The sequence below is a fragment of the Thermobia domestica genome, chromosome 5 (assembly GCF_964235325.1).
Source record: "Thermobia domestica chromosome 5, izTheDome1.hap1.1, whole genome shotgun sequence".
NCBI lineage: Eukaryota > Metazoa > Arthropoda > Insecta > Zygentoma > Lepismatidae > Thermobia > Thermobia domestica.
Window position 1 is genome coordinate 67,098,201 of NC_137458.1, and position 13,450 is coordinate 67,111,650.

Genomic DNA, 13,450 nt, shown 5'->3' on the forward strand with positions numbered 1-13,450 from the left:
CCAAAGTTCGTAGAGCCTTTGAAAACTGTTGGCGTTACAAAGACATTTCTCGTAGAGCATCCTTCGTGGCAATAATGATATCGGGAGAATGAAAGTGACGTCCAAGTAACTTAGTTTCCAGCAGGAAGAGAGATCGAAATCGGATGGTGCGAGATCAGGTGAATATGGAGGACGAGGCAAAATGGTGATCTGCTGCCCTGCCAGTTCCTCCTGGACGACGAGAAGCGATGTGTAGGAGTATTGTCATGCAGCAAAATCCAGTTCTTCCTGTACCGAAGTTCAGAACGCTTACGACGAATTGATTCGCGTGGGCGGCGAAAGATCTTATCGTAGCGAGTCTAATTGATAACACTGAAACGCACGGGTATTGTTGTTTTGAAAATTTCGCGTGGATTACATGTTTTTGAGGTCGCTCATTCAGAATCTGGCATTAGTTTTTTTTCCTATCACCCTAGAATTACTAGCAATTCACTAATTACGCTCGGACCTAATAGTATCTGTTTCCTCTGTAGTTCATCAAGCGCTCCCTAGATAGCAGCAGTGCGTCTGTAAGCAATTATGCAGCTGATGTAGGTACGAAAAAAGAAAATTAGTTACAAATTTAATCCATATAATTGACATTTATTTTTATCTACAAATTAAGTTGCATAACGAGGATAACAATGTTTCAGACAATCTCTGGCATAAATTCTTTTGTAGGTCATAGATTGATTTTTTTTTTTTTTTTTTTTTTTGTTTACGTATGAACAAATCAGCTTGCGTAATATTAGGATTTGCTTCTTCTCTGATCCTGTGCTATAGACAAAGAAGAAATGGCACGTCGTGGTTGTAAATATAGTCTGAATATGTTTCGTTATATTTACGGTGAATTTGTTGCTACGAGACAACGGGAATGACTTCGGAATGTTTAAAAAGCATATTAAGCTTATTTTCATATAAAACTTGGTGATCAATTAAAACCATAGGCTCTACATGAAGTGCGCCGTTCTTTTGTTGGATCTTTGAGAAATTGGAATAAGGAAAAAGAGATGTCAATGCCGTTTGGAATTCTATGGTTTGTATGGACCCTAGAATCATACTGACGATTGTTACTCCTGCTGTTGTGAAACTGTTGGCAACAATGCTAGAAATAAGAAGGTATTCTACTCAAATATTTAACCTGCTATAGGGCTTGTGGGTCATGGTTCAGACATTCCTATCCCAAAGCCTTCATCACTGCTACAGTGTGTTAGTGGTTCTAATTCGCCAAGCCAGAAAATTGACATAGAAGATAACTTTAAACCGCCTAGTGGTTTATCTCAGCCTATACTTTTTCACAAAATGATCTTAATGATTTGGTTCCGGACAAATCTGTGGAAGGAGTCAGCAGAAGTTCTTAGTTCTAGGTTTCACAAAACCTTCCGGCATCTGGAACGACATTTGCCCGGTACAGACAAAGACAATTTTCACCCTACTTTGTACAAGAATCTCTTGTGTACTGTTGTGATGTGTTGGATTTGCTCAATAAGTTAAGTTTTCCTCTACTTTCCACTAGCTGGAGACTTTGTTGATTCTAACAAAACAAGTTTAAAATGTGTCCTATTACACAATGAAAATAAGTACCCATCTGTACATATTGTCCATTCGATTTTAATGGAAGAAACAATGAAATTAATTCCAAAGAAAATTAAATATCAAGAACATGGGTGGGAAGTGTGTGGTGATTTCAAGATTTTGGGCATTTTACTAGGACAGCAATCTGGATACACTTAGATGCTATGTTTCATTTGCGAGTGGGATAGTAGGGCAAGAGGTGAGCTTTGGGTAAGAAGGGAATGGCCATTATGGGTACTTTGGAATCCAGGATCTAACATATTGCACATGAACGTTTAGTTCGTTAGGACAAAATATTACTTCCAAATTTTGACATTAAGTTGGAACTCATTAAACAATTTGTGAAAGCACTTGACAAACAGGGACAATGTTTCAGGTTTATATATAATACATTTCCATCCTTATCCTGTGGAAAAGGGAAAGAAGGCAGATTTATTGGCCCCGAAATACGAAAATTTATGGAAAACAGAGATTTTAAAGCAACAATGAATCCAGCTGAGAGAGATGCCTGGGTGGTATTCAAAAGTGTAATAGAATTTTCTCGGTAACTACAAAAGTCCAGATTATAAGAACATTGTAGAAACTACGTTGTTGAAATCTCAAGAATTTGGATGCGACTTGAGTATTAAGATACATGTCTTACATTGACATCTGGATTACGTTCCAGAAAATGTTGATCAAATAAGTGAGAAGCAAGATGAGAGATTATACTAGAATAGTAGAGATGTAGGGTTGTATTGAGTTGGATTTTCCAAGTCAATTTGCGGAAAAACCTAGGGTGATGAGAAAAACCGGACTTCATTTTCAGAATCAGTGAGTCAAGAACTATTAAATTCACCTATCAAAACGAAAACAACGTTCAGATTGTTTTCATTTGCAGCGCTGTGTAATTGCTCCTTGTGGGATGAATTTCCTGCAAGTTGAAAAACAGTTCAAACATCACTTTCCTTTTGACTTGACTTGTCTCGGTTTTGGGAATGATGGCGATTTCCAGGTGGCTGCTTGTCTCGTTAGTGTGGATCGTACAGGGAACACCATGTTCATTCTCCTGTTATTATCCACTTCAGAAACGTTCCATCAGCGTCAGCACTACTGATCAGGTCACCGTAAATGGTCATCCGGTTTTCACGTTGATCTTGTATCAGTATGCGTGGCATACGGTGCTGAGTAACCAGAGACATGTTCAAGTCATCCGTCAGAATGTTGTGACACGTACTATGGCTGATCCGTAATACTGCTGCGATGTCGTCTACCGACGGAACGGTTAGCGCGCACTACCAATGCAACATCTTCGATGTTGCGTTCAGTTCGGACTGTTGTTGACCGACCAGTACGTTCATCATCCTTCAAACTGTTTCTCCCTTCCGCAAACCGTTGGTGCCACTTAAACACAGAACTGCGTCAGACGGCGTTGTCACCGTACAGTTACTTGATCATTTGCATCATTTCTGTAGCGGATTTACCTAGTTTTTGGCAGAACTTGATGTTTGCCCTTTGCTCAAACTGCGACATTCTCCAAGTCTGCCACGGCGCATTCAAACTCCTTTCACAGCAGACAGTACGTCTGTTTTACACTATGCACACACCTGCCTCTTGCTGGGTCGACATACGAACTTCACTCTTTCATCCAGGACGTCACTTTATCAGCTGCAGTACACCACTACGTTCAGTCCACGAACGTAGTGGACTGTAATGGTACAACCAGCAACAAAAGTTATTTTATACAGATTTAATATTTAGAGACCTGACGTAATATGCTTCAAGCTTGTATTTACTTTAATATACTGTCTATGCATGGAAGAAAAAATTCAATATTGCTGAATAGATCGAGAAATTTATTTTCGATCCTTAAACTATAGCCCTTTAAGTAACAAGCTACTATATGAACATACTCCAGCTTTAATCAAGTTGGCACAAAAATGTTATTTCCATTTATGGCATGTTTACCCACATGGTACGCGAATACTTAAGCTCTGAGCTAAAAGGTTTTTCCGAGGACCTTGTTTCATTGACATCGACCAAGTTTGGACATGTTCTATGTTTATACCACATCAGTGACTTGTTCATGGAATCTTACTACTGTATGTCTTCTTAATCTATCTTGAGTCTCTTGGACAGTACAACACGGAACGCCGTTTTCTATGAACATCTCACCTTGTGCAGTAATGCACCTATGAATACTGAAAGAAGACCCGTCTACAATAGAGTAATGTTTCCAATGCTAACATTGTACAAGACATTCACTGTGTTTGATGGTTGGGTGCAATCGCTATGGAAACCGAACAAAGGACATCTGAAATAATGATACCAAGTACTCACAGGTCGTTCTACAATCTCTGTTGCTTACCGTTTTCAACTGGCAATACTCTCTGAGGTAAAATGTAATTACCGCCTGACAGTTGTCCTATATAATAGTTTTGCTGGCAAAAATACTGATAATTATCTGACGACTTACTTTGCGATGGTGGTGTGTACTAGTTTTGTAGCCCCCTATTATTGTATCCTTGGTCCACGGAGTGCTAAATGTAGCCGAACAATTTCCACTTGCGTTGTTTTGAATTAAACTAACAGCTAGTTCACGATGGATACAGGAATCTTCAGTGTTCGTGGAAGATGCTTACTACGTTCGTATTGTCCACGTACGAATATGCCCTCGGTGGAAACCATTCATTCGATGGCATCACTAGTTCGTAGTTATCATCGAAAATACGCCTTACACACAAACCTGTTAACTTAAATCTTGAAGCTGAACGGTATACATACCTTTTATTTTACACGAATATTTTGTTACTGACTGCACACCATTACACAGTAATATTATTCAATTTAAATATGGCTTAATAAAAGATCTGAAATATTTGTTTTAAAAACATTTATTGGACTGAACGAAATGCTGCGTCAACAAAGTTACAAGTATAGATACACACGGTATGAACTCGAAGAAGAAGAAAAAAAAAAGCTTGCTCTTTCTGCCGAGCAACTACAAAGGAAAATTATAAAATATACACACGCACACACCCACACATACATACGTACGTACAACTCATACACATATGAATTTGCATTTATTTTCTTGCACCGATATATGTACATATCAAGGACAAAGAGTAACTTTGCAACTCCACACTTCTGTTACAAAAGAATAATAACGTATGCTTCTTCGGACCCCTCATAGCAGTCAGGTTTAAATAATTTACAAATACTATGATACAAAAATAACGGATGACAATATCAAAATATTATAATACTTCATTCTTAGGATGAGCTGCTAATAGAAGTGTATCGAGATCTGAAATTCTCGATTACATTGAATTTTATCATTCCAATCTTCTAGAACTTAACGTATGTGAATTTTTCGAATATGTCTAAAAATTGAGTAGTTCTAATAGCCATACCACCAATTATTCTAAAATTAACTTCATTAGTAATCAATTTATGGCGGGATGAGTTGGGGGATCTGCAAATTTTAAAAATTCAAGTATACCCTGAGTATGTTCTCTCTTCATGTAAGTATTTCATACAAACTTCTGGAAATTGGGTGTTAAGTGTTCTCTGTACACCGGATTGCGAACTCTGTGAAAACTTTCTTCCCCACAGACGAAATAGTCAATATTGGCAGAATTTTAATTTCGGTAAAAGCAGCTGCTCAGTAGTGATGTCTTAATCCTGAAGGTTTCATGTTTTCTTACTCGATTTGGTGACAATAATTCACAGATTTTAAATATTTACAAATTAAGTAACAGATTGTAAGAAGTACTCACTCTTAAAAAAATAATAAAAATTGATCCGAAAGTCCCAGAAAAATATATCAAATTCAGGATGCATTTCATATATAAATCTATCAATCAACTAAATGCTTATACATAGTAAACTCTATTTCTTACATTTACAAGGTCTATATTCTTAAATGTGCTTTACATACAGTACAGTGTTTAATCTAAGCTATTAAAAACTGTCCAAAAGTAATGGAATTATTCTTATAAAAATAATAAAGGCGTGTTTACACAATACAAAATCATTTAGTTCTATACGAACATGTTATATTAACTAATGGCATATGTAAGCACAAAACATCACACATACACACCACTCGGCATCACGAACTGATTTTAATGCGTTTCAAGCTAGTCAGAAATAATAGAGAAGCATTAGCGATTTTTAGTATCTGCTTATATATAAGAGATATTAAATCACAACTGGCAAAAATAAATGTAAAGAATTCGTTTAATAATAAAAATGAACTCACTGGATGATAATTTAAAGACTTTAGTGACCTAAGATCTATACATCGGGACATGTCATACATCTATACTTAGATGCTGACTGTAACTTCCGCAACAATTTTCTTTGCTGAATTTCTAATTTTGACGGAGGTCTAAACTTTCGAGCTACTAGAGCAGCCGCTTTCATTTTCACCAAACAATTTTGTTTTCTTTCTTCGTCGTCTGTGGACGAGTTATTGTAAAACGAAATTTCAAGTTCACCTTCTTTCAAACACGTATCAGCTACTAACTCAGCTCCATTCTTTTCTGCACTCATAATCAACTTTTTGTCATTCTGAATACTGCACCCACTGCTAATACTACTTTGTGCAGACGCTATATTATTCGCAGCTTTGGAATGATTTCCAGAAGTAACGTCTTCACATGGAACGTTATTTAATTTTTTATTCTGACGCGATAAATCTGCCAACACTGACTCGACGATTTTGTTCTTATTTCGTCGTTTCGGCAATAAGCCTTTCTTCCAACGCGGAATTCTTTGTTTCTTTCTTCTACTCTTATTAACAGACGAATCCTGTATTTTTAACCTATGTAGCTTTCCTCTAGTATAAGATGAGACATTGTCTGATTTTACTTCTAACGACGTATTACTATTTTCAGCAGTCGTTTCAGTGTTGTATTTTACTGCAGACGTTCTAGATACTGCCTTTGCTTGTTCAATATGCTCATTTTCTTTTCCTGTTGCTGTTACTCCATTCATTTCGGATAATCGTTCCCTAGCCTTCGCTGCTCGCATAACTTTGGAACGATATGCAACGGTTCTAAGAGTAAGAGGTTTCTTTCTCCTTCTTCGCGCTTTGTTAACTTCTTCAACGAAGTTTTGTCCCGGGTTACGACTTGACTGAGGCGGTGCAGTTTCACCCACTAAACTTGCATTCTTTTCACAAGGTTTCTTACTTAACATGTCTGAAAAATTTGGACTTAACACTTGAGAGTTCACATTCGAATTTCCGCTGCTACTGAGTGTGTGGTTCTTCCTAGTATTGTGATCAAACCTGTCACTGCTGTCAGGGGATGAAACGTACTGTTTTCTTGAATCACGGCGTAGTTCTTCACTCAAATCATCAACAATATGTGATCGTGACGGATGGCGTAACTTTATAGGGAAAATGTACCTTCTTCCAACCATAGAAACCAGCATCTAGAACAGAAAATAGATGTTCTTATTAAAACACTTTACCGTATCTCAATCCGTTTTATTAAGTTAAATTAATTTTCTACTTGTTATTTTCTCTTGGTACATTATTAGGGTTGACTTTTAGTCCTGTCAATTGCTTACTTAAACTTTGTAATTTTATACCATAGTGTCTTGCACAAGTTTCAATGTAAATCATGAATACAAATACGTATCAGTTATCTGTCATTTGACCTTTGCAGCTAAAGCGAATAAACAGATATAGAGCATAACAATTCGAAACAAAGTACCTAGTTGTTGTAACCATCAAATTGGAGCGTAGAGTCAACTACCAGAAAGACTGAGTATTTGGAACATACAGTATGAAGCGAACAGTATGAATCTTAAATCTTTACCACCAAATTGGAGCGCTGCAACCGTACGTCATATATCAATAATATAATATAGCTTCGGCTTCGAACACAGAACATGTTATCATCAAGACCCACTATCTTTGGCAAAGTGATACCAATTCGACTACTATACGTCTGCAATTCAAAATATCGAAAAGTGTTGCTATACTTCGATTAAAATCAGGTCATTCCATATCTATGCCACGCATCCTATATAACCTCACTACCACAAATGACGTACAATAAAACCCAGTGGACTCACAATGATAGACACATTCTATACTAACAGTAAATTGTGTGTGTTTACCATCCTACATTTTACTCTGGTAGCAAACTCTGAACTGTTTGCTTTTCTCGTACTGATCGCTTCTGAATGTAAAATGAATTTCTATCTCACATGGTGATAATCATCTAAGGTAGTGGTTTAACCTACGACTGCTTTGAACAATAAAAATTTTAGTTACAGTTATCTTCTGAACACTTATGACTTTAACAAAACACTTATGACTTCACCTACACTTTTAGAACGGGTACACATGAAGCAACTGCTATTTACAGACAATTATAGGCATAAGTGAGGCTTGCAACTGCTTTAAACTTGAATTTATCATAGTTTACACAAGTCGTATTTTATACTGATGTTAAATTCAATTGATTCATTGTTCACGTGATTAAAACTGAAACCCTCAATCATTTTAATGAACACATGGAAGAAAGCTATTATTCACTGCCAAATTTAAAACAATTCCCCTACAATCCTTACTAAAATTCCAACTTTGGTATCCCAACGCTACAGGTCGCCTAACAGTTTTCAATTGAGTGATATGTGGTAACACTGGCGCAAATCCCGGGGGAAGAGGGGGACATGTTCCCCAATAATCCGATTTGAAATGTTTTTTTTTTTGAAAAAAAAAAAAAAAAAGAGTTATGACTTGTATCCGATTGTCACAAAGGAAAATGAGATGAAATTGATGTACCCCCAGAATAAGCCTTACATCTGCCCACCTCCCAATGTTGAAAATTTAACTCTGCTCCCTGATCCTCCAACTTCACCAATATTTTGAGCATCGCTTAACAAAAAAAAAAAAAAAAAAAAAAAAAAAAAAAAAAAAAGTCTTACATCTTTTTCAACACCTCAAAAGTTTCCGTTGGGGTTCTACCTAAGTGCGCAAGAACAACCTGATATTCGCTTTTTGTTCCATTGCTGAAACAGTGATAAGGTATCACAATATCAATCTATAACTTAGCGCCACACTCATAACCGGCAGAGCTGTAAATTTCTGCATGTGTGCCCAACCTCATACACAAGAGTCACCTCTTATGAAAAAATTTCATCCCAAAACTAACTTCTCAGAAAAAAAAAAAAAAAACCTTGTTTCCTAATTGTCGCACTGTATAAACTGGGCATCTTCAAGTTGGGACAGGAGGTAGACCAATCACAAAGGACTTACTGGCGTCGAGGACCGTACGAAACAATGTATAATATTTTCATAAGAATTGGATAGCCACATTAAAGAAACTTGCTCACCGTACACTATCATCACAGGAGCACACAAACCGTTATCACTAACCAAAGTATATATTTACTAAACTAGAGAAGAAATATGTTGTTACCATTTTAGTGGGAAAATTGACCCTTAATATTCTGAACCATCCCTACCATCTCTCTTTCAATGTTCGGCGGCAGACTGGATGTTTCAACGCGGAGGCTTTCATGGTGGAAATAAGTTGTCCATGAAAAATTTAATTCAGCTTAAAATTATGTAAAAAATAAATTTTCAATAATTGCGAGCCGGATGAAAGGGTTCAGTAGGCCAGGACTAGTTGTTGCACATAGTTGGACTGAACTATCGCCTGCACCAACTTGATAAGCTGACACGGCAGCAGACAGTACGGAGACTGACATATCAGATATTACTTTTAAAAAAAAAAATGCTTGTGACTTTTAAGGTATACAACATGGGAGGACGTGTAGGTGGTCATGCATAATCTGAACAGGAAACGTTGGTAAATGAATAAAAAACTCCAGACAAGCAACGAAATAGACCTGGAAATAAGTTGTTAAATGAGCGGTGGGCTCTTGATAACATTTTGCATTTTAGACTTGGTCTTGGAGAGAGAGCTGTCGCTGCTAAGCTTTACAGAACCAGCGAGAGTATATTTATAGTTTGACATAAAAGACCAGGCTTTGACGAATAGTTTTACTGTAACACGATATGAACCTGTTCTCAAATACTGTAGAATTTGCTCGCATAATGTGAGCATGGAACCCAAACACCATTTTATTCAGAGTTCCCACTCTCTTCCCAAAAAAATTTCCAGAGCGTTTCCGGGACAAATCACCAATTTTCCAGGAAGGTATAACAGGATTGCAACTGTAGGTTCAAAACTCTCAACAGTGAAATGAGAAGTACAGTAGCTTATGTAGTGAATATTAATGCAAATACAGTATTAATACACAATAATTAAATACGCGAAGCGGAGCGTTTTTTTTTTCTTTCTTTTGCCTCCCAACTCCCCTTATATCCACCCGATCCGCCCACATGCAGCATATGTATTTTCATTCTTTCTACATCATTTTAATTGTGTACCGAACAAATTTACAAACAAAAATCTATTTTTCGTTCATGGCATCTTCGTGACAGTATGGTAGATATAATTAGGGGGGGAAAAAAAAGGCTTATATTACAAGTTTTTCAACTGAGTATGGAGTTGTGTGATTTCTTCATCTATAGACATAATTTCTTTCCTCTTCAGCGAGGCTACTCTACAGGTAGCATTTGACTTTATCACTAAAAGTAAAGCATCAGTCTCTGAAGCTTCACTTGTTTCCATCAATTTCCTTTTCTTTCTCTGCAGCTGCTGTACATTTTCATTTATCTCTTTCGTCTTGCTCTGCACTTGACTTTCTCTTTCAACAGCCTTTATTTTCTCCAGCTCTGCCATATAGCGCTGCCTTGCATCCTAATTTAAACAACTTTAACAACTCAGGAAAACTTAGTTTCTTTGGTATACCAAGGAATTGAGTGTCACCTAGATATGATCTTGTCACAAATAGCATTCATATGCAATTTTACTGAAGAGTAAGTACTATTGCGAAAATAGACTGATTATGGAGGGCTGATACTGGTACAATCCGCGGCAAAAAAAACCTGCAACATGAGCATATAAGTTTATTGTGAAATGACGAAGTCTTTTGCTCCAAAATAAGTGTGCACGGAAGGAGGCCGAGGTTTATCCTGGCGTGATTCGTTCCACTCAAACGTTATGTTCATTCCCTGTGCTGTTAGGCGTAGTTTCACAATAAACTTACATCCCCATGTTGCAGGTTTTTTTGCCGCGGATTGTACAAAACACAGTTTCTGGAGGATAATGCTAGTGAAGACAGCATTCAAGAATGGGTTGACAGACTAGTGGATGAAAGAAGAGGGAAGTTCTCCCAGCCAACCACCAACACATGCAGGATCATGACAAATTTTATTCAGCACAAAAACAGAAATAGCAATCAATTCAAATCTTCATTATAATTACGAAAAATCTGATATTCTGTATGCATTTATGATGCACACTGGCGGACTACAAGTAGATACGGTGCAGCACAATTTGGATTCAAAACACTTTTCTTTGTTGTTGGTCTTAAACTTGCACCGAGATGTAAAAGATGGAAACCCAGGTTCAATTCCTAACCCAGTCACACTTTTTCTCTCTTTACCTTTAATCTATACAACACAGTATAGTTCAGAATCATTCTGGATCAAACCTGCGCAAAGAATTTATATTCTAGTGATGATTTTGCCTACTTACTCAATCACATCGTAAAAGTACCGTAGCTTCAAGTATCTATCGAAATCTGTTTAATACACATTATAGGTTTTTTTTTTTTTTTTTTTTTTTTTTTTTTAATTGAGCATTATAAACCTCCACCTAACGTGTGAGACCGGCAAACAGCTCTCACTTAGTGGCAGTATTTAAGGAAAGTTGGAGTGGATCTTCTTATGTCCTTAAACCTATCTTTCATCATAACCTTAATAGGGATCGTAGGCTAAGTCTACCGTAAAATCCTCCTTAACGAGCGATTTTTACTGGTATGGAATTATGCTAACGTAAGAGAATGTATTAGAAACCCGTTATGCGAACCACCTCTCTCCTTCCACCAAGCGACCGCGGATTTTCATTACAATATATCGCTAACGCTCCCGCCTTCGGTGCGAGCGGTCTCGGATTTGATTCCCGGTGGAGGCACTCGGTCGAAAAGTGTAAAAAGATTTATCAGGCCAACCATCCTGTATGAGGTTTTCCTCATTCACACCCAGCAAATGTCGGGATGGTACCTAATGTATAGGTTCCAGAAAACTTCCTTCCTTCCCTTTCCCCGGGTAGTGTGCTCGCCGAGGGACGTCATCCCTCACACGTGACGAGCTAACATGGAACATTTCTGGATGCTGAAAGCCCAAAAATCTAAATCCTAAATCCCCTGTATTTACTTACTTGTATCCTGGCCATGGCCATAATGGCCTCCTCCATTACAAAATATTATTAACATCTTTAAGGAGACCACTTGACTACAAACATGTATTTCATGAGATAAAATACTTGGGATTCTCACTACCAACAACCAAATAATATAAGAACCTGAGTTGACGGGACAGGTGGGTGAACCCTGGAAGTCTATTCGTGTCGTTGGGTTTATGGAAGAAGCATGCATTGTATGACTAGGATAGATGTGCTGTTTTAGTTGACAGAAATATTATTCGTGTCGTCGGGTTTATGGAAGAAGCATGCATTGTGTGACTAGGATAGATGTGCTGTTTTAGTTGACAGAATCTTTTCAGCATTCTGTAAGTTTGAGAGTTTGTGAAAGGTTTGCAACCAATTGTTTGGATCTTTTGAAAGTGTTTTTCTTATTTTGAGTCTATAATTGCCCAGTGCAGTCTTAACATTATTAAACTTTATTCTAGTTTCATTCTATTTATTTATCTATACCACAGTAAACACCACAGTATAGATTTTCCCATTTGTGTGATATTACAGTACTCACATGTTTTAACTGCTCCATGTCTCTACCTCTAGTATAAAATTATATTAAATTTAAAATACCGTATAAAATCAAACAAAGCTATCACGACCACTACTTCATATAAGTTTCTAAAGATGATTTACGTTTGGGAGGTGCTTCTACTCACAGAAACAAGAAAAAGTTTCAGTAAACTTGTCCACAGAATCGTTTCGTTTCTGAGATACAGCTACTAAAACCTTGTGGAAATGAATTTCAAGTATTTCAGAAGCCCGAGTGATACATACAACTAAAGCGGCAGTACATCGTCAAAGACTTGAAACATGTCTGTTGAAATATGCCTACTCCAGAAATGTGCATTGAAGGTGAATGTGAGTCTCTAATATTCCGATAGGAAAGGTGGGTCTGATTGAGAATGTATGGAATGATCTCCCATCAATTAAAAATTCGTTGCCACGACGTCGATGTTTCAAACAGAATCAATCTTTTTCTATGTTACGGGTGACGCGTAACTACAGTAATGAATGGGTGTAAGAGAGACAACGGAATAATGTAATCAGGATAACGGATCATTCTAAGGCCAAGCTGAGAAATATCCACCCGATTTATGGAGATGTACGACATAATAACAAGTGAGATTGTACGATGAACAGCTCCTGAATCGGAGGTTGCTGTCTCACGTTATTCTTCAGCAACTCGATCTTCGCCTTCAAGGGATAATCTGTTTTACCATCCCGGTAGACAACCACATGCACTGGTCAATTTGAGGATGAGGTACTTTTGCGATGCCAATCGTTTCTCCACAAATTGTCGCTATACCAGACTTTCCAACTCTGGTTTTGCGAATGTTCTTAGAAACGTTCAAGAGGAACAACAGTAATACATGGAATGTTAAAAATCCGCACCCGCTCTTGTGTTAACACCATCAGTACAGGTTTTTCGTAAATATATGCTGTGTTATAGTACAGAACCATCTGATTGATTCTTATTTGTTGTCTATCCGCCTTTGTGAAGGCAATTATCCTACATTTCT

General features: G+C 37.3%; 1 protein-coding gene across 2 annotated transcripts in view; it reads right to left on the reverse strand.

Moving 5' to 3' along the window:
- Positions 1 to 4,450: 4,450 nt before the first annotated feature.
- LOC145685945 (uncharacterized) overlaps positions 4,451 to 13,450 on the reverse strand; it is an 84,892-nt gene continuing 75,892 nt past the window's right edge. For both annotated transcript variants that reach the window (XM_081758722.1, XM_081758723.1), the window contains exon 12: positions 4,451 to 7,017. In XM_081758722.1, the coding sequence (XP_081614848.1) occupies positions 5,875 to 7,017 (1,143 nt within the window). In that variant the 3' untranslated portion in view covers positions 4,451 to 5,874. The remainder of the gene's footprint in view (positions 7,018 to 13,450) is intronic.